Raw genomic sequence first — 22,522 nt, 5'->3', positions numbered from 1 at the left:
AATGAGGCCACCTGTGATTGGGTGAGGTTGTGATAATTAGTGAGGCTGCTATAAATAGCAGCCTGTGGGTTTGGCCATTGTGGAGGATTATCTGATTGTTGTGTTTCGTGACTGCTTTACTGACTTTGACCTTTTGTGTGCTGATTTTTCCCCGCTTTGAAACTAAACCAGAGCAAAGTGTGTTTCACTTTGTGAAAGAAGAAGGACTGTGAATTGACTCACAGCTGCAAGCTAAGTATCACAGAACTGATAAGGGACTTGTTCAAATTACCAGTTTGTTTGGAGACAAGTGCTCTTTGCTATACCAAAAGAGGGCTTAGGTTAAGTGAATTTTCATTATAAAGAACATTGTTTTGAATTTTCAAACGTGTGTGTGTCTGAAATTTGTGAATTTTTGGGAGGAGTCTACCAGAGAGCCCGACAGAACACTGGTTATGGAACGAATTAAGTTCTTAAGTAGAGGTACCACTGTACATCCCAACATAATGTGTGGATCATTAAAATATATTTGGAAACATAAGTAATGTTCTTGAGTGTCCGAGTCCTCGGAGGGGGGCAGCATATAGGTCCAATCAAATAAGTAAATAAATATGACAGTACATTGGGATTAATTGCTCTATAACGCATGAAATGGGGAAAGATGACAACAACAACAAGAACAACAACAGCAATAATAGCAAAGAAGAAATCACACATGGCTTTAGCCCAGTCTTAAACCTGTATACATAGGGAAAAATATAAATTAATTCCATGGGACTTGCTGAAGGAAATATTCATAGGATTAAGTTCAGAAACCAATTTATGGATAAACATGTCTATAATTTCATTTTCAACACCCTCCAAAATTCATCCAGTATGTAACTTGTTAATTTTGTAACACATTTATATCTTGAGCTAACACTTTTGGGGTAATTCATACTTACTTCGCTGGAATCTCATCATCTTCTACACCATCATATATATCATCTGGTGGAGGTGGAAACCCTGTTTTAAGGGACAGGGGAAGAAATAGGGAGATATGGAGTTTATGAATCAAGTCATCTTTTCGTTTAAAAATTTGGAGCAAGAAGAGCTTATAGGTTCTAGGAACAACAATAGAGCAGTTGAAATACAAATGTATGGGCTAGTTATTCCTGACTCTAGGGGGCAATGCACATCTCTGTTTCTAAGACAAAGAGCCAGAGCTGTTTGAAGACGTCTCTATGGTCATGTGGCCAGCATGACTAAATGCCAAAGGTGCATGAAATTTATTTATTTGTTTATTTGTTTGTTGTTTGATTGATTGATTTTTATGCCACCCTTCTCCTTAGACTCAGGGCGGCTTACAACATGTTAGCAATAGCATTTTTTAACAGAGCCAGCCTTATTGCCCCCACAATCCGGGTCCTCATTTTACCCATCTCGGAAGGATGGAAGGCTGAGTCAACCTTGAGCCGGTGATGAGATTTGAACCGCTGACCTTCAGATCTACAGTCAGCTTCAGTGGCCTGCAGTACAGCAGTCTACCTGCTGCGCCACCCCGGCTCTTCAACACCTGTTACCTTCCCACCAAAGGTGGCCCCTCTTTTTCTACTTGCATCTTTTACATGCTTTTGAACTGCTAGGTTGGCAGAAGCTGGGACAAGTAACGGGAACTCACTCGTTACACAGCACTAGGGATTCAAACCACTGAACTGCTGACCTTTCGATTGACAAAATCAGCATCCTAGCCACTGAGCCACTGCATCCCCAAAATATAAATACATATATCCTAATACATTTAAGATTATTTACCATGCATCCAATACATTTCTACTCAGAAGTAGATCTTACTGAGTTCGGATGTAAATTGGACAGATATCTTTGTTCACTGAAGAACTCTTTGGTTCCAGCCTTTGTCTAAGCTAGCTGGGGCTTTGCACACATGTTGGACTACAGATCTCATCATTCCCACTCAGAAAAAGAATGCTGTTTTTTTATGGGAATGAAATCTAAGAGGGCATCTTGTTGCCCATTAAGAATTAGCTCATCCTTGGTCTTCCCCTATGCAATGGAATGTCTTGGATATACAGTGGTATCTCATGATACGAACCCTTCATCTTACAAACAACCCGAGATACGAACCCGGGGTTCAGAAAATATTTGCCTCTACTTACGAACTTTTTTCTTCTTACGAACCCGCTGCCGCCGCCGCCATGAAGCCACGCAGCCCGGCTGTCATCTTCTAAAACAGCCGGGGGGGCTTCCCAGAGTCCTCCTAAACCCGAACGCCAAACCCGAACTTCCGGGTTCGGCGTTCGGGAGGCCTCCGAGAAGCCCCCCGGCTGTTTTAGAAGACGACAGCCGGGCTGCGGGGCTTCTCAGCGGCCTCCCAAACCCGAACCTTTGCCGAACTTCTGGGTTCGGGGTTCGGGAGTCCGCCGAGAAGCCCCACTGCCCGGCTGTCACCTTTTAAAACAGCCGGGGGCTTCTCGGAGGCCTCCCGAACGCCGAACCCGGAAGTTCGGGTTTGGCGTTCGGCGTTCGGGAGGCTGCTGGGAAGCCCCCCGGCTGTTTCAAAAGGTGACAGCTGGGCGGCGGCGTTTTTTTGCGGTTTTTTTTGTTGTTGCACGGATTAATTGACTTTACATTGTTTCCTATGGGAAACAATGTTTCGTCTTACGAACTTTTCATCTTATGAACCTCCCCCGGGAACCAATTAGGTTCGTAAGACAAGGTATTACTGTATTTGATACTGGATTAAGCCACATTAAATAAATATCTGGGAAGAACCTAATCGCATTATTATTATTTATTATTTAGTAGTAATTAGTAATATACTGTAGCTTGTAGATTCAGTAATTATTAGCTCTCTCCATTTGCAGCTATTGTTAAAAAAAGTAAATGGGATGATAATGGTTGAGGTTTTATTTTATGCCCATTGTTTAAAGAATAAAGGTATTTACCCTGAACATTTATCACCGGGAAAACTTTTCGGACTTTGCTTGGTGATTCAGTGAAAGGAAGTGAGAGAAAGAAGTTTCGATTTGCTTAGTAAAGGGATCATTAATATATGAATTTATTGATTTTTTTTCTTGTGTAAACAGGTCATTTTCCAATTGTTATAAACGTGAGTCATCATTTTACTCTGAAATAAGACTGCTGATAAGATCTTATCTTGAGATTACTTTCTTATGATGATCTGTCCCATTCTAAACTACCCCAGTTACTTGGTAATCCATTGTTTATAGTTGAGAATCTTGTGTGAATTCAGATATTTGGGGTTAATTCTGTCAGTCATTATTAAGAAAATCATTGATTTGTCTAACATTCAAACAGATGTAGAAATCACTGACAAACACGCTAAAACTGAAGGGTTTCCAACCTTTTGAGGACAACAATAGTTGGTTGGTCAGTCACAATCTCCTCATATACCTAAAAATAAACAAAGCCTTGCACAATAACCACCCACTATTTTATTTTCCAAGAATGCCTCTAGGACAGTGATGGCGAACCTTTTTTTCCTTGGGTGCCAAAAGGGGGGGCACACACACACTATCGCGCCTGCGCCAGTGCCCACATTCATAATTCAATGCCTGGGGAGGGTGAAAATTGCCTCCCCTGCGCCCCGGAAACCCTCTGGAGGCCAGAAACAGCCCATTTCCCAAATTCTGGTGGGCCCAGTAGGCCTGTTTTTCACCCTCCCTAGGCTCCAGAGGCTTCCCTGGAGCATGGGAAGGGCAAAATTGCCACCCCATACCCCATACCCCTCCAGAAGCTGAAAATGCTCTCCTAGAGCCTCTGGACAAGCAAAAAAATCAGCTGACCAATACGCAATGCATGCTGGAGCTGAGTTAGGGCAACAGCTTGCGTGCCGGCAGATATGGCTCCGAGTGCCACCTGTGCCACCCATGCCAGAGGTTCGCTATTAGAAACATAGAAACAGAAGACTGATGACAGAAAAAGACCTCATGGTCCATCTAGTCTGCCCTTATACTATTTTCTGTATTTTATCTTACAATGGATATATGTTTATCCCAGGCATGTTTAAATTCAGTTACTGTGGATTTACCAACCACGTCTGCTGGAAGTTTGTTCCAAGGATCTACTACTCTTTCAGTGAAATAATATTTTCTCATGTTGCTTTTGATCTTTCCCCCAACTAACTTCAGATTGTGTCCCCTTGTTCTTGTGTTCACTTTCCTATTAAAAACACTTCCCTCCTGAACCTTATTTAACCCTTTAACATATTTAAATGTTTCGATCATGCCCCCCCTTTTCCTTCTGTCCTCCAGACTATACAGATTGAGTTCATTAAGTCTTTCCTGATACGTTTTATGCTTAAGACCTTCCACCATTCTTGTAGCCCGTCTTTGGACCTGTTCAATTTTGTCAATATCTTTTTGTAGGTGAGGTCTCCAGAACTGAACACAGTACTCCAAATGTGGTCTCACCAGCGCTCTATATAAGGGGATCACAATCTCCCTCTTACTGCTCTAGGATCTATGTGGGGGCCCCCAAAGACACTACTGGAAATACTGATTATGCTTCACAGGGATCAGCTCTAGTTTCCATTGTTAAAAAGAGCATCACAAAAGAACAATACAATGTTGGAGATAATTATTATTTCAAGGCTTTAATAAAAAGGAGAACTCACCTCCCATGGCACTCTGACTTCCACTTTGCCCATAGAACAAACAAAGAGAAAACGAAATGTTGAATGCAAAGAAAACCAGATACGTTTTCACATACATGCAAAGTCATGTTAAGGGTTAATCACTCTCATCTATTATTTTCATACTGTTGCTAAGCTCTATAACTGTTTCTTGAGAAGAATGACAATATTTTCTGGACCAATAGTGATCTTAGAAATTTTAAGAACCTGTCACGGGTTGCACAACATGCTTACAGACATTTAACTGATCCGTGGTTTTATTCTACAAATTATTGGCACAAAGCTGGCTACATTTTAGCCAGTGTGCTATGCAAATCTAGTCAATGGCTTTTTTAGCGATTGGATCAGATATAACATATTTCCTTAAAATACTGACACTAACACTAATACTAATAATACCTCCGGGACCGCCTTCTGCCGCACGAGTCCCAGTGACCGGTTAGGTCCCACAGAGTTGGCCTTCTCCGGGTCCCATCGACTTAACAATGTCGTTTGGCAGGACCCAGGAGAAGAGCCTTCTCTGTGGTGGCCCCAACCCTCTGGAACCAGCTCCCCCCAGAGATTAGAACTGCCCCCACCCTCCTTGCCTTTCGTAAAGTTCTTAAGATCCATCTCTGCCGTCAGGCATGGGGGAACTGACACATCTCCCCTGGGCCTATACAGTTTATACATGGAATGTTTGTGTGTTTGTTTGCTTTTAATAATGGGGTTTTTAGTGTTTTTTAAATTATTAGATTTGTTCTTACATTGTTCTTGTTATTGTTGTGAGCCGCCCCGAGTCTACGGAGAGGGGCGGCATACAAATCTAATAAATAATAATAATAATAAATAATAATAAATAAATAATAATAATAAATACTAACAACAGAGTTGGAAGGGACCTTGAAGGTCTTCTAGTCCAACCTCCTGCTTAGGGAGGAAACCCTACACTACTTCAGATAATTGGTTATCCAACATCTTCTTGAAAACTTCCAGTGTTGGAGCATTCACAACTTCTGGAGGCAAGCTGTTCCACTGATTAATGTTCTAACTGTCAGGAATTTTCTCCTTAGTTCTAAGTTGCTTCTCTCCTTGTTTAATTTCCACCCATTGCTTCTTGTTCTACCCTCAGGTGCTTTGGAGGATAGGTTGACTCCCTCTTCTTTCTGGCAATCCCTGAGGTATTAGAACACTACTATCATGTCTCCCCTAGTCTTACATTTCATTGAACTAAACATAACCAATTCCTGAAACCGTTCTTCATATGTTTAAACTTCCTGTCCCCTAAGCATCTTTGTTGCTCTTATCTGCACTCTTTCCAGAGTAGTAAACTAAGGCTATACAACAATCTGGATTCAAAGGATAAAACATGCTTTACAGCAATGTTACAGCATGTCAGCTTCCCATTTATTACCCATTTGGAATTAAAACATGTATTATTATTTTTTGAAAAGCAAATTTTAATGGTACCAGTATTGTATAGTTGTTACTCTGGCAAAAAAACAGGTTGGGGACTGTCTAAAAATATGGAAGGATGAATCAGGACAATAGGTTGGATTACACAGAATTGGTTATAGTATTTAGGGGTTAGACATGGTACTCATCACTTTGTTCACAAATTTTTGACATACCTGCTGATACTGTCCTGGTCTCCAACGTCATCATAGACTTCTTGATCACTGTCTGGATGCTTTGATTGAATATGTACGGGAGGCCGTGGCTTCCTTTTTAATGTGTCATAGTCAATTGCCACCATGGCAGTTTTAATGTAGCCATCTAAAACAAATATCATTTGGTGATATGGTTGCTTCGGTATTAAAAAAATACATCTAAGAACTGAAAAAAACCACCATGCAAGATGTATTGCGGTATAGAACAAATAGGTAGTGAAGTATCCTGCTAATACGACTTTAGTAACTGAATAGTTGATGCATGGAGATCACTACCAGTCTCTGTAGTATCATCACCTAAGGCCCAAAACTTTACCCTTAGACTATCCACTGTTGACCTCTCCCAATTCCTAAAAAGTCAGTAAGGGGTATGCATAAGTGCACCAGAGTGCCTTCCGTCCCCTGTCCTAATGTTTCTCTTTTACTAGTATCATGTATGTAAATATTATTATATCTTTGTATATAACCAATACATACTTGACTAAATAAACAAACAAACAAACAAATATAAATAAATAAAATTCAACACATCCAGAACAGTGACGGGATTCAAAGTGTTTTTTAATGCTGTTTCTGTGTGTGTGACTTGTTGGGCTTGGCTTGATCGGCATGACAGGATACTGCAAAATCCCCATTTCCACCTCAGTCCAAGAGAACTTTTCTGCAAAATCCCCATTTCCTCCCAATCATCTGGGACTCGGGAGGCCGAAAGTGGGGCAGTCAGAGGTAGCATTTACCAATTCTCCAAACTACTCAAAATTTCCACTACCGGTTCTCCAGAACTGGTCAAAGCCTGCTGAAACCCACCTCTGATTCAGAATAGAATTAGAAAAATAATTGCTCTGATTTACAGATTACTCTCAATGAGATTATAAATCTGATTTTGGATAGTACCACAATTCTGTGGCTTATGGTTTTTCCCCCCATAAAGAAATAAATAAGAATAGCATATGGAAATCAAGCTTATCACAGGAAAAACTGGCAGTTTGAATCTCCCCATGCTCAAGGTTGACTAAGCCTTCCATCCTTCCGTAAATGTCAGTAAAATGAGGATCCATATTGTCAGGGCAATATGCTGACTCTGTAAATCACTTAGAGAGGGCTATAAAGCACTGTCAAGAGGTATACAATGTTCCCTCAATTTTCCCAGGTCCGAATAATGGATAATCAACTAAACATGAGCCAGCAATGTGCAGCAGCGGCCAAAAAAGCCAACACTATCCTAAGCTGCATCAACAGGGGGATACACTCCAAGACCAGGGAAGTATTAATACCACTCTACTACGCCCTGGTCCGACCACACCTGGAGTACTACATCCAGTTCTGGTCATCACACTTCAAAAGAGACGTTGAAACTCTGGAGAAGGTGCAGAAAAGAGCAACCAAAATGATTAGGGGACTTGAAACCAAGACTTACGAAGAGAGATTGCGGGAACTGGGCATGGATAGCCTAGAGAAAAGGAGGGCCAGAGGGGACATGATAGCTGTATATAGGTATACGAGGGGTTGCCACAGAGAGGAGGGGGCCACTCTATTCTCCAGAGCACCAGAGGGCCGGACGAGGAACAACAGCTGGAAGCTGACCAAGGAGAGATTCAACCTAGAAGTAAGGAAGAACTTCTTGACGGTCAGAGCGATCAACCAGTGGAACAACCTGCCTGCGGAGATTGTGAACTCCCCAACTCTGGACACTTTCAAGAGGACATTGGACTGCCATTTGGCTGGGGTGCTTTAGGATGCCTGCTCAGGCAGGGGGTTGGACTTGATGACCTGCATGGTCCCTTTCAACTCTAACAATAAATAAATAAATGAATAAAGGAACAAATAAATGAATGAATAAATAAATAAATAAATAGTTTTACTGTATAACAAAATTCAATGTTATTGTTTTATTGTACACTGCCCAGAGTCACCATGTGTGAGATAGATGGCCATATTAAACAAACACACAAACAAACAAGCAAGAAAACAAAAAAACAAAAGCAAACAAACAAACAAACAAACAAATAAATAAATGTAGTGCATAAATAAATGTAATGCGTATAGAAGCAAATGCAAGAATTATATTCCTGGGATAATTCATTATGTTAGCACAAATTCTCTTAATTTCCACACATTGTAGTATACCTACACGAGCCTTTTAATCTTCCTAGCCATTTCCCTTCTGGATTGTCTGTGACGCGAATTATTTCAATTGGGTCCCCTTGTTTGAATGACAGGTCATACTTTCCTCCTTTAAAGTCCGTGGAAACTCGTGCCTGATGAATAACTTGAATGGGACCTTCTAGCTACATAAAAGATGAAGATACATAGTTAGGTTTAATACTTAGGGAGAATGAGAGAAAAGGGAAACCAAATCGTAACTTGAAAGATAATACAAAATATTATAATACTAAATGCGTGTTATGAGAATGAGTCCATCAGTCCTCGGAGGGGGCGGCATACAAATCTAAATAATAATAATAATAATAATAATAATAATAATAATAATAATAATAATAATAATAATAATAATATTGTGGGACTTCCGACTTCAGACTGACCGAATTCTGAAATATAACACACCAGACATTGTGATCGTGGAGAAAAAGAAAGTATGGATCATTGATATCGCAATCCCAGGAGACAGCAGAATTGAGGAGAAGCAGCTAGAGAAATTAGTGAAATACGAAGATCTAAAAATCGAGCTGCAACGACTCTGGTATAAGCCAGTGAAAGTGGTCCCAGTGGTACTTGGCACGCTGGGCGCAGTACCAAAGGATCTCAGTGGACATTTGAAAACCATCGGAATTGACAAAATCTCCATCTGTCAATTGCAAAAGGCTGCTTTACTGGGATCGGCAAACATAATTTGCCACTACATCACGCAGTCCTAGGTGCTTGGGAAGCGCCCGACTGGTGATGAAATACGAAATCCAGCATAGTGATCTTGTTTGCTGTGTTGTACTGACATACTACTACTACTACTACTACTACTACTAATAATAATAATAATAATAATAATAGTAGTAATAATAATAATATTGGGGTTTTTTCAATAAAAATACCTGGCATGCTTACAGAAGTATAAGGTTCTGTTCAGAAGTTGATCTGGAGCACTTCCTAGAATGACTGTGACCATACAGTGTCAAGGAGTCACATGGCCATGCTGTTGTTTCCTCCCCTCCAATAGAATAATAAAGACAAAAAGCTCCAGCATTTGATTCAGTGGACTAAGACTATTATCTATCTCTTTTACTGAATGAGCTGGTTTTGTTTATTTTTTTAAGGATATAAATATGAAGAAAATGTGCTAGTTAAGTTTAACTTAACTATTTAAACTGCTTAAATTAAACTAATTAAGTTTCATTAGTTAATTAGCAAATTAATTAATATCTGGGAGTGACTTGATGCAATTTAAAAAATCAAAAGAACAAATGAAATGGCAGTTTTTGCTAGATAACCTGTGATAAGGCCATAGTGATCTCGTTTGCTGTGTTGTATTGATATAATAATAATAATAGTAATAGTAATAATAATGATAATAATAATAATAAGTATTATTATTATTATTATTCATAATAGTAGTAGTAGTAGTATATGCACAGAGAGAGAGAGAGGGAGGGAGAGGGAGAGAGAGAGAGGGGGAGAGAGGGGCGGGGGATTCCAGTTCTTTGCATGACCTTCTTGAAAGACCTTTTACCTTGAATTTCTTTCTGGCTTCTTGCTCCTTTTTATCCTTATCCCTCTGTTCTTTCTTTTGATCAGATTTTTTCTTCTCCTCCTTCTCTTTCTTTTTTTCCTCTTCTTGTGATGTAAATCTGCACAATAAGAAGGGTACTTAATACGCAATTCAGCTGTAAAGATGAATTGACCCCAAACGTTTTTTTTTAAAAAATGTGTTTCTATTTTAGGTGCAGATCACAATTTTGAAGAAAGGGGGAGACTTAGCAAGATCAGATGATATGTACCAGGGATTTATTTATTTATTTGTATGCCGCCCTTCTCCGTAGATTTGGGGCGGCTCACAGCAACAATAAAACAATGTACGACAAATCTAATAATTTAAAAACACTAAAAACCCCATTATTAAAAGTCTACGGAGAGGGGCGGCGTACAAACCCAATAAATAAACAAATAAACAAAATTTATTTATTTATTTATTTATCTATTAACTAGATCTGTATGCCGCCCCTCTCTGCAGACTCGGGACGGCTAACAACAGTAAAAAGACAATATGAACAAATCTAATATTAAAAGTAATGTAAAAAACCCCAGTTTAAGAAAGCAATCATACATACAGACATACCATGCATAAATTTTATAAGCCTAGGGGGAAGGGAATATCTCAGTTCCCCCTTGCCTGATGACAGAGGTGGGAGCTTACGAAAGGCAAGGAGGGTGGGGGCAACTCTGATATCTGGGCGGAGTTGGTTCCAGAGGTGCTATTGGTTCGGCCCAATTCGGGCGAACCGGTAGCGGCAGCCGCCGTGATTTCAGAGCATCGGTAGCAGCTGCAGCCCTCCTGGCCAGACACTGCCATTTTTTTAAAAAATCCTCTGCGCATGCTCAAAGCCTTCTGCCCATGTGCAAAAGGTGAAAAAGCAAAATGCATGCTTCCAAACCGGTAGGGAAGATAAATAGATTTCACCACTGATATGTACCACTTCACTTTCCTCATATCAACATTTCTAAGGGCCATTTTAGAAAACGAAAAAGTTGCCATCAGTGGAAAGAATTTTCCAAAATGTCCATTCAAATGGGAAGTGTGTGTTTGGGGTTTAGGGATATTGACTACCAACCTACTGAAGTTAGTAAATCTTGCTACTGCTTACATCTGCTATTCTGATATTCTAAATAAGGGATTTTGTGCCAACATTTCCTGTCTACAACCTCACTTTTACTGGAAAGACGAGTAAATTGAGTAACAATCTGTTTTCTTAATCATCCTGATTGTCGGTCAAATCAAGTATTGTGTAACCAGCCAAATCCCAAGGCCTAGCTGCCTTTGGGTGACCCAAAAATATCTTGGCACCGGACCAGACTATCTCAGGGACCACCTTCTGCTGCACGAATCCCAGCGACCTGTTAGATCACTCAGAGTGGGTCTTCTCTGGGTCCCGTCAACTAAACAATGTCACTTGGCGGACCCAGGGGAAGAGCCTTCTCTGTGGCGGCTCCGGCCCTCTGGAACCAACTCCCCGCAGAGATTAGAATTGCTCCCACCCTCCTTGCCTTTTGTAAGCTTCTTAAAACCCACCTTTGCCGCCAGGCATGGGGGAACTGAGATACTCTTTCCCCCTAGGCCTTTACAATTTTATGCATGGTATGTCTGTATGTATGTTTGATTTTACAATAAGGGTTTTTTAACTAGATATTGGATTGTTATATGCTGTTTTACTACTGTTGTTAGCCGCCCCGAGTCTACGGAGAGGGGCGGCATACAAATCCAATCCAATCCAATCAAAATCTTCTGATTATACTATCAAATTTCAGAGATAAAATTGCCAAGTTCTCCAGTCGGCTTTAAAGCTGTTGTTCCTCAAATAGGGAACACTTAACAAAGAGATAGGAAGGGAGAACTTTGCAATATTCCGTTTAATGTAACTTTACATTAAAAATACTCATGATTGTGGTTCTTGTCTGGGCTATTTTTAAGTCTTGCAAGACTATGGATTTTCCTCTCTTTTTAGTCTCCAGAAAACCAGAGGGGTTCCCTTTTGAAACACTTATCGGGATTTCCCCCATTTGCAAACCATGTTCCCTCTTATCAGACCATTGTTCAAGCTGCAATTCTTTCTTCTATCCCCCAAGGTCATTCCCACATATCATCACACTCCACCATTACCTCCCCTCCATTTGTAAATAGAAATTCCTGACCTGACCTGACCCCACTACAAAACCTAAATTCAGATTATAGCCAGGAAAAATTAGTCTGCTTGCAGACAATCTTCTCACAAAGCAATGAATTCTCCTGAATTTTTTTAAAAGTAAACAATACTGGTGCAACCTGAAAATGGATAATGAATAATCGAATAGAGTGTTTATATTTTTGCCCATTTAATGTAATTCCTTCCAGCTTTTTCTAATTCAAGAAATATTGACATAGCTAAAAGCAAATTGACTTATCCATGGTTAGAGCACAAGTCTCTAAAATGTCCAGGAAAAGAAAAGTCATGGATGATCAGAGTATATTGGACATTGTTAACCAGAATTCATGCCTAGAATGACTCAAGTGGAACTTTACATTTTATTTTGGATTTTTTTTTTTTGCAAATAACTTTTAATTGTGGTCAGGATTTAATAATACCTGAAATGATTACAATATGAGCAGGGGCCCACTTTGTATATCTTTATTTTCATACCTCATCTCATTTATGTCTTCATACATTTCTCCATCGCTGTTCTGATTTTAGGAAAAGGGAAAAAAAAGTTTTTAGTTTTTACTGAACATTAAAAATAGCGAAAAGTGTATATTTTTTAGTTTTTACTGAAAATTAAGAATAGTGAAGTGTATACACTGACACACACATTTGTAGATTTTTGCTCCCTCCAGTCTTAGAGGATATTGCTTGTTCTATGTGGATAAACTGTTCATTTCTAGATATGTAATATTGAATGAATTTACTCAGCATACATGATCTGATAGTAAAATAAACCTGAATTCAATCATTAATGATATTTTACAAGCTGTACTTGCAATTTTGAAATGTCCTGTTTTTATAAAGATTTATGAAAATAGATTTTATATATGGAACCAGAATCCTTAAGTTTAATTTATAAAATATACAATTACATTTTTGTAGTAAGGTTTTCCGTAACCCAAGAGTTGGTGAGGGCTTTCCCACTATATTAATATACTCAGTGTTATCATTTAGTACGTTTTTATTAATTCATCCTATTCATATTCCTCTACTGCTTTCATTACCAATTTAAAAAAATAGAACACCAAAAAGTGAATATCTTCTTAAGCTTGTAGTTTATATATATATGGCAGTGTACTTACTTCATCGGCATTTCCAGTATCTAATGGATAAAAAGGCAAAGTACTTTATTATTTATTTATTCATTCATCCATCCATCCATCCATCCATTTATTAAATTTGTATGCTGCCCAACTCCTGAAGGATTCTGGGCGGCTTACAACAGCTAAAAAACAATGTAAATTTTTTTTAAACCCCAATTAATACAGTCATACAATTCTTATTGAGGCTGGATCTAGAGATGTGTCGATCGATCATGGCCCCAGGCTTGCCAGCAAAGTCAGGTTTTTAGGGCTTTTTCTGGAAAGTAAGATGGAGGCAGTGCAGATCTCCACAGCTAGTTAGTTCCAGAAAGCCGCTGCTACCACAGAGAAGGCCTGTCAACCTTTGCTATGCTGCTGCAATCTTTCGCTTGGTTGTCATAGAGTTACGGGGTGGGTTAGGAAGAAGGGGGGTTGGGAAGAGCACCGGAAGAGAGTTAAGTTTCGTTTTCCTAGGTACCAGGAGGAGACCATTCCTGAAGAGTGACGTGGGGGCTAACATGTGCCACCTGATGGATATGGACAATGAGGATTGGGCATAATCCCTAAAGGGGGTGGAAAAGGAGTTTTGATATATGCTTGTATCGCGCCATTTTCTCAGACATTGCTTTTCTTTCAATGCATCTAGTTCTGATTTTGATAAATTCACTCTTGAACCTTAAAACAAGGACTCGGAGTTTTATTTATTTTACATTCTGACTGGCAGCCATGCCAACCGATACTGTTTAGCCAAGAGGACCCAGAGAAGGCCACTTGTATTACATTATTTTGCAATCCAGCAATCAAAATACCAAGCCATGGGTATTGTTAGCTAGTGGTGTATGGGGAGGTTGGGGGGCAGCAAGGTGGGAAGGAAGGGAATCTGGGGATGGGTGTATATAAGCAATGAAGCCATGCAAATTGTGTCTCTTTTGATCTGCTTCGAGATGTTCCATGCATGGCCCAGTGAGATGGACTTATGATACAATTCTATGACACTATTTTTTTAAATTATACTTCTTATATTCTTTATATATTCCACAACAATTCTATGAAAGCTTCATCCAGTGGTGGAATTCAAATAATTTAACAACTGGTCCTCCGCCCTAATGCTTTCTTCCAACAACTGGATCACCAAACTGTTCAGGGCTGGGTAGCTAGGCAAATGGGTGTCGATCAGCTGTTGAGAAAAGAGGCAGGAGGAACCCCCCCCCCCTCTGCAACTCCTGCTGGTGCTGGTCTCCCTGCCACTTTCTGAGGAAGAGGAGGAGGATGGGAGGAGGGGGCACACAGCTTCATTTCCGCCGGTGGAACTGTGTTCCACCCCATCCTGCCTGCTGCCCACCCCTGCTTATTTCTCATATGTTATGGATCCCATGCATGCTTCTCACTTGCCCTCTGTCTATGATAATAGGTGTTCTTACCTTCTGAACCAAATCCAACATCATCATAATTTTCTTCAGTTTCTTGGCCTCTACAAAACAACAAAAATGAATTTGTTGAGAAAAAGGAGAAAGCCCACTGAAATGCATTTTCTTTTTAAAGTGAAAGTCCATTCTGTTTTATAGGAAATCTTTATTTTGGTGTGTGAGAGGGAATTACGCTAAGATTTCTGCAATCTGCTTTTATGTTTTAATCACAGTATGTGGTTCTTTCTTCTAAGAAGGATTCTCATGTTTTTTAACACTTGCACTTACAAAAATTGAACAAGGAGTACTTTACATATTATTTCCTTGCTAAAAAAATATATGCTTAGTGCAATTCTGCCTGCCATAGTAGCCACACTGAAACAAGATCCATCCAGCCTTATATTTTATACATAACAGGACATTTTGAAATTAGGAGGCCATGGGTTCTAGTTCTAAAAGCCAGCTGGGTGACTTTGGAGCAGTATCATTCTGTCAGCCAACCCAACTCAAAGGGTTGTTGTCATAAGAAAATGGGAGGAAAGAGTATTCGATATGTTTGTCACTTTGAAATATTTATAATAAGAAAGATGGTAAATCTGTCTGTCTGTCTGTCTGACTGACTGACTATCTATCTCCTATCTACCTACCTACCTACCTACCTACCTATCATGTCTGTCTGTCTGTGTTAGTCTGTCTGCCTGTCTGTCTTTATCTGTCTGTCTGTCTGTCTGTCTGTCTGTCTGTCTATCTATCTATCTATCTATCTATCATCTATCTATCTCTATCCATCCATCCACCCACCCACCCATCCATCCATCTACTCACCGTGCGATACCCCATCTCCGGACTTCCATGGTTTTGCAATGCTGCGATTTCGCTGAGGCTTCCCTCGCTGGGAAAACCCATTTCTGGACTTCCGTTGCCAGCGAAGCGCCCGTTTTTGCGATCCTGGGATTCCCCTCCTGGGATTCCCCTAGAGCATCGCAAAGACACAGAAGTCCGGAGGTGGGGTTTCCCATGGAGGGGAGCCTCAGGGGAATCCCAGGATTGCAAAAACGGGTGCTTCACTTGCAATGGAAGTCCAGAAGCGGGGCATCCCAGCGGCAGTGGGTTCATAAGGTAAAAAAAGTTCGTAAGAAGAGGCAAAAGAATCTCAAACCCCAGGTTCATATCTCGAAACGTTCGTGTGATGAGGGGTTCATAAGACGAGGTATCACTGTATAGAGATTCATCTCATTTTTTTAAGAAAAAAAGAAAATATGATAGAATGACTATAATTCATAATAACTATGTACCTGAAATCAGGCTTGGATGGGATGTTGCCCCTTGGGGGGAGAGCAGGAGTTTGTGTTGATGGATGCAAACCTGGAGGAGGGGGAGGAGGAGGGGACGGTGATGATAAATTTGTTGGCTGTGTGGCATGAATGGGTGGTGGAAGTGGGGGAGGCAAACCCGCTGAATTGGATGAACTGGAACCTGGAACAGAAACAAGAGGCACTTAATGACAATTTAAAACTTTTCAACACCACCAATAACCCAGCTACCCTCCCAAAAGACCTTGACTTTGTGTCTGAATGGTCAAGCATCTGGCAGCTCAAAATCTCAACCAAAAAAATATTCTGTCCTACACATTGGCAAAAACACTCAGAACACCAAATACAAGCTGAATAAACAAGACCTTACAGACAGCCCTCACTCCGTAAAAGACCTTGGAATACTTGTATCAAATGACCTAAGTGCCAAAGCCTACTGCAACAACATTGCCAAAAAGACTTCAAGAGTTGTTAACCTAATCCTACGTAGCTTCTGCTCCAGTAATCTCACACTACTAACCAGAACATACAAAACTTTCACCAGACCAATCCTTGAATACAGCTGATCTGTCTGGAACCCATACTGCATTTCGGACATAAACACTCTAGAAAATATCCAGAGATACTTTACTGAGAGCTCTCCACTCGCAACAGAATAGCCTATGCAACTAGACTTACAATCCTAGGTTTAGAAAGCTTAGAACTATGGCACCTTAAACACGACCTAAGCATAGCTCATAAAATCATCTGCTACAATGTCCTTCCTGTCAACGACTACTTCAGCTTCAGCCACAACAAGATACAAGCACAAACTTAAAGTAAACCGCTTTAAACCCGACTGCAGGAAATACGACTTTAATAACCCAGTAGTTGATGCATGGAACTCACTGCCAGACTCTCGTGTCATCACAACAAACCCCCAAAACATTACCCTTAGACTATCCACTGTTGACCTCACCCGATTCCTAAGAGGTCAGTAAGAGGCGTGCATAAGTGCACCAGAGTGACTTCCGTCCCCTGTCCTAATGTTTCTCTTTTACTAGTATCATGTATATAAATATTATTATATCTTTGTATACCACCAATACATACTTGACAAAACAAACAAACAAATAAATAAAAGGTATATGAAATCCTCACCACAATTCCTTTCCATATTGCTACTCTAGCTCTGCGGCCTGCGTGGCACATATTTTTATCAAGTCAGTTGCTGATTAATCCATTATGTTTTTGCATAACTTCTGCTTTGGATAAACTGGCCATATTTTAATAATTACAGTTTACCATGTGTATGTTCATGCATGCTTTCATTCTTTCCTGTACACCAGAAAGCAAAGAAACTCTGAAAACATTATATATATATGTTTTTTCTGTTGGATCACCCTGCTATATTGAAGGAACGTCATAGCTCCTTTTTGCCTCTAGGCCCAACCCAGGGCCATCTCAAGGCAGTTAATTTGAGATATATATATATATATATATATATATATATATATATATATATATATATATATATATATATTAAGATAGATAGATAGATAGATAGATAGATAGATAGATAGATAGATAGATGCATCACATGTTTTTGCTGAATTTTTAAAATTAAGAGAGACTGGGATAGTGCTATTTCAGCCTTGTTCTGGCCTCATCAGCTAGCCATACCCTTACTTATCCAACAGAAAACACACACACACACATATACATACACATACACATACAGTACATATACATATACATATACATATGCATATGCAGATGCAGATGCAGATGCAGATGCATATACAGATACAGATACAGATACATATACATACTGCAAATTGACAATTGACAATGAAAGAGAAAAGAAATGTATATTTCTGGAACCTAGTAAATATTACAGAAATCTAGCTAAGAGAGTCTTTCATTCGTAATTATTTGAGGGGGAGGGAATATCAACAAGACAAGGGAGATATCCCTTTTGAGTCCCAATTTTTACAGCATTTTGTATAGCACTACACACTATACTATATCAGGGGTTAGCAACACTTTATATCAAGATTAACATCTGTATTATACTATACTGTGCTATATCAGGCGTTAGCAATAGATATCATTTTTAAAATATTTTTTTTAATTTTTTCTCTGCAGTTTCTCTGTGCATAAACCGTAAAATGTATCAAAAACACAATTATACATTTTTATCCAATCTATCCTAAATCAATATTTTATTTTTACACCTATGTTATACTGTTATTTATCAGTCTGTTTTTCCTCCTTTCTTTACACTCCTCTCCCTCTATCTCCATTCCTTCCTTCTCCCTTCTTTCTCTTTCTTTCCCCCTTCCAACTTACCCCCACCCCTTCCTTTCTCCCTTGCCTTTCTACTTCCTCCTTCTCCCTCTTAACCTTTCCCTGAGTGATTCTAATCATAATTCATTTTGTCTTTAATAGATAACATATTCCTGCACATTTTAATTGTTAGAGTCCCTTCTAAACTCATTGCTTTTTAGCAATATATATCATGCTAACCAACAATAATTATAGCAAAAATAGCAAACAAGATTTAGGGTGACAATAATAATAATAATAATAATAATAATAATAATAACAACAACAACAACAACAACAAAACAAAACAACACAAAACAACAAAACAACAAAACAACAAAACAACAAAACAACAATAACAACAATAACAACAATAACAACAAAACAATAATAGCAATAACAACAACAACAATAATAATAATAATAATTTATTACATTTGTATGCCGCCCCTCTCCGAAGACAATGATGAAATCATATACTGTGTTACCTCTACCTAAGAATGCCTCTACTTAAGAACTTTTCTAGATAAGAACCAGGTGTTCAAGATTTTTTTGGCCTCTTCTTAAGAACCATTTTCTACTTAAGAACCCAAGCCCAGAAAAATTTCCCAGGAAATTTGAGAGCGGCACGAAGGTTCCTGCCATTCCCGCTTTAATCCCGGCCATCTCGGGTTTTCTGGGCTGCCAGGGGAGCCTTTCGGTGGCACTTAAGGAGGCTTTGGCAGTCCAGAGCGAACGGAGCATTTTCCTTTCTCTGGGCACTTGGAGATGGAATAAACCTCTGCCAGCGCCCAGAGAAAAGAAACACTCCCTTCACTCTGGGCAGCGACAGTCCTCCTCCTCTTCTTCCTCCTCTTCCTCCCACCCAAATTCCAAGCTTTTATTTCTTTCCTAATGGGTTTGCACACATTATTTACTTTTACATTGATTCCTATGGGAAAAAATTGCTTCTACTTACAAACTTTTCTACTTAAGAACCTAGTCATGGAACAAATTAAGTTCTTAAGTAGAGGTACCACTGTATTTGGCAACCTCATGAGATTTCCAGCTGGCTTACCAGATAGCTGAATGATTAATGGAAGGCACAGACAATTGGAAAAGAGGACAAATGGGAGAACAGAAGGGCACCTTAACTATTATATTGGCATCTCTGTCAAAAATTTAAACATGTAAAAAAGATGTTCAAATTCTAGAAAGAGTGCAGAGAAGAGCAACAAAGATGATTAGGAGACTGGAGGCTAAAGCATATGAAGAACGGTTGCTGGAATTGGGTATGTTTAATTTAATGAAAATAAGGACCAGGGGAGACATAATAGCAGTGTTCCAATATCTAAGGAGATGCCACAAAGAATAGGGGTTAGGGTTAAGGGGTCAACCTATTCTCCAAAGGGCCTGAAAGCAGGACAAAAAGCAATGGATGGAAACTAATCAAGGAGAGAAGACACTAGAACTAAGAAGAAATTTCCTGACAGTTAAAACAATTAATCAGTGGAACGACTTGCCTCCAGAAGTTGTGGCTGCTCCAAATTTTTAAGAAGAGATTGGACAACCGTTTGTCAGAAATTGTATATGGTTTCCTGCCTAAGCAAGGGTTGGCCAGGAAGACCTTTAAGATCCCCTCCAACTCAGTTATTTGCTTCTGCGCATACAGAATTGCCAAAATCTTGCTTGTGTGCTTGTCCTCACACAAGATTTTGCTTGCTGTGCATATGCAAAGCCAAATATCGCACTGACGGGCGCATGTGCCCATCAGACATGACTGCCACGACCTTGGAGGGTGCACCGATAGTGCTAAAGATGAGAGACCCTTCACTGAAGCTAGGGATAAAAAGTCTGTGTTACCTCTCTTCCATTGTTGCCCTAAACCAGGGGTGAACTTTGTCAGTGCTTCAATTTAGGGAAGTGGAGTTTGCTGGCTTTTTATAGGCGAAAGCTTAGAAACATAGAAACATAGAAGACTGACGGCAGAAAAAGACCTCATGGTCCATCTAGTATGCCCTTATACTATTTCCTGTATTTTATCTTACAATGGATATATGTTTATCCCAGGCATGTTTAAATTCAGTTACTGTGGATTTACCAACCACGTCTGCTGGAAGTTTGTTCCAAGGATCTACTACTCTTTCAGTAAAATGATATTTTCTCATGTTGCTTTTGATCTTTCCCCCAACTAACTTCAGATTCTTGTTCTTGTGTTCACTTTCCTATTAAAAACACTTCCCTCCTGAACCTTATTTAACCCTTTAACATATTTAAATGTTTTGATCATGTCCCCCCTTTTCCTTCTGTCTTCCAGACTATACAGATTGAGTTCATTAAGTCTTCCCTGATACGTTTTATGCTTAAGACCTTCCACCATTCTTGTAGCCCGTCTTAGCTTGCCCTATTTTTCTTCTTGTGGTTTCTGTGCCCGTTTCTGATCAAGTTATCTTGGTTTGGCTAACTGCGCTGTTTCAGTGTAGATTATTTCCACTTATTGTGTTGGTTAATGCTTATCTCCCTATTGATTGCTGGGCATCTGATAAGGGAGACTGTGCTTCATGCTGTTTGTCTTTAACTTGAGTCTTTGCTCGTTGGAAGAGTTGGCAAACTATTCTCTATCTCTGCAGTATGTGACTACTAATGACGGATCCATCAGAATCAGGTGGGGGTTCCTCTTCGCCGGCGCTACCAAAATGCTCCCAGTGACGGCTGCATGTGCCGGTGGTAGACACATGCGCATTGGTGTGAGATTTGGCTTCTGCACATGCACCGGAAGCCAAATTTTGTATGAGTTTTTTGGTGGGTTTTGCCAATGTTTGCCGATATTTTTGCGCATGCGCAAAAGCAAAAAAATGGTGAAAATTGGTGAAGTCTTGTTTGTGCATGCATTCTCACATGTGATTTGGCTTCCTGTGCATGTGCAGAAGCTGAATCTCACACTTATGCACCCACCCACCAGCCAGCTAGAGCTGTGCGCGCAGTTCCATTTTCGCTACCAGGACGCCATATTGGACTGCACCAGCTGCAAACTGATACTGATCAGAATGCCAGGCTTATAGGAAATCTTTAGTAGTTTTGAATTTGGCTTGACCTAAAATGACTACACTTTCCTACTTGAATTTGTGGTTACATTTGTGTTATTACAGTACAGTGGTACCTCTACTTAAGAGCTTAATTTGTTCCCTGACCAGGTCCTTAAGTAGAAAAGTTTGTAAGTAGAAGCAATTTTTCCCATAGGAATCAATGCAAAAGCAAATAATGTGTGCAAACAAATTAGGAAAGAAATAAAAGCTCAGAATTTGGGTGGGGAGAGGAGGAGGAAGAAGAAGAAGAGGAGGACAGTCGCTGCCTAGAACAAAGGGTTTTTTTGGGTGCTGGCAGAGGCTTATTCCCTCTCCAAGCGCCCAGAGAAAGGAAAATGCTTTGTTTGCTCTGTACTGCTAAAGCCTCTGGCAGCCCAGAAAAGCCTGAGATGGCCTGGATTAAAGGGGGGAATGGCAGGAAACTGGCCGGGCCTTCATGCCACTCTCAAATTTCCTGGGAAATTTTTCTGGGCTCGGGTTCTTAAGTAGAAAATAGTTCTTAAGAAGAGGCAAAAAAATCTTGAACACCCGGTTCTTATCTAGAAAAGTTCTTAAGTAGAGGCATTCTTAAGTAGAGGTACCACTGTATATTGCTAAGATAAATAATTTCCAACATAAATCCCAAGACGCTGCTGGTATTCCTGGGCACACGCTGCTAAACCTTTGCCTGTTTGTGCTATTTAGTACCTTCGATGGTCCTTGCCTTGTAAATTTTAAATAAATCCTCTTTGGTCTTCTTTAGTTGTTGGATTTTTGGGTTGGCTTAAGACGCTCTGGAAGGATTTTATTTCTGTGTGGGCAACTGTAGCATCTTGCAGTTGAAGTAACTTGCTGCGGTTTGAGATAACTTTGATATACAGTTACCCAGCAGTTAATATGTAGATAAGCAAAAACCAAACACAATTGGAAGGAACAATCTAAGATAATATTATATAGGCAAACTAATCCAAATAAGCTAATCAGAAATAGGAACAAAAACTACAGACAAACCTGATTGAGACATCAGTTACACAAAGTAGCACAAATTGACACACATAAAAAATTGCCACTCTCTTAAATTAAAGCATTAAAGGTTACAAGTATAAATTCTTCGCTTACAAGAATAAATCCAAGTTTGTCAAATCCAAGTTCCTGACAGGGACCGTTTCTTCCTCCCCTTCACTT

General features: G+C 39.8%; 1 protein-coding gene across 5 annotated transcripts in view; it reads right to left on the bottom strand.

The window, feature by feature from the left end:
* FYB1 (FYN binding protein 1) overlaps positions 1-22,522 on the bottom strand; it is a 92,133-nt gene that overhangs the window by 28,718 nt on the left and 40,893 nt on the right. For 3 of the 5 annotated variants that reach the window (XM_070743415.1, XM_070743416.1, XM_070743418.1), the window contains exons 3-11: positions 15,969-16,149; positions 14,689-14,738; positions 13,268-13,287; positions 12,627-12,667; positions 9,965-10,088; positions 8,414-8,570; positions 6,244-6,388; positions 4,616-4,638; positions 924-984 (exon numbers count right to left, since the gene is read on the bottom strand). In XM_070743415.1, coding sequence (XP_070599516.1) covers positions 924-984; positions 4,616-4,638; positions 6,244-6,388; positions 8,414-8,570; positions 9,965-10,088; positions 12,627-12,667; positions 13,268-13,287; positions 14,689-14,738; positions 15,969-16,149 — 802 coding nt within the window. The remainder of the gene's footprint in view (positions 1-923; positions 985-4,615; positions 4,639-6,243; positions 6,389-8,413; positions 8,571-9,964; positions 10,089-12,626; positions 12,668-13,267; positions 13,288-14,688; positions 14,739-15,968; positions 16,150-22,522) is intronic. The other 2 variants (XM_070743417.1, XM_070743419.1) reach the window with 1 other exon arrangement.

This window comes from Erythrolamprus reginae, chromosome 2, assembly GCF_031021105.1.
Source record: "Erythrolamprus reginae isolate rEryReg1 chromosome 2, rEryReg1.hap1, whole genome shotgun sequence".
Taxonomy (NCBI): Eukaryota; Metazoa; Chordata; class Lepidosauria; order Squamata; family Dipsadidae; genus Erythrolamprus; species Erythrolamprus reginae.
The sequence above is the reverse complement of the archived record's forward strand: the minus strand, read 5'-3'. Positions and strand labels throughout refer to the sequence as shown.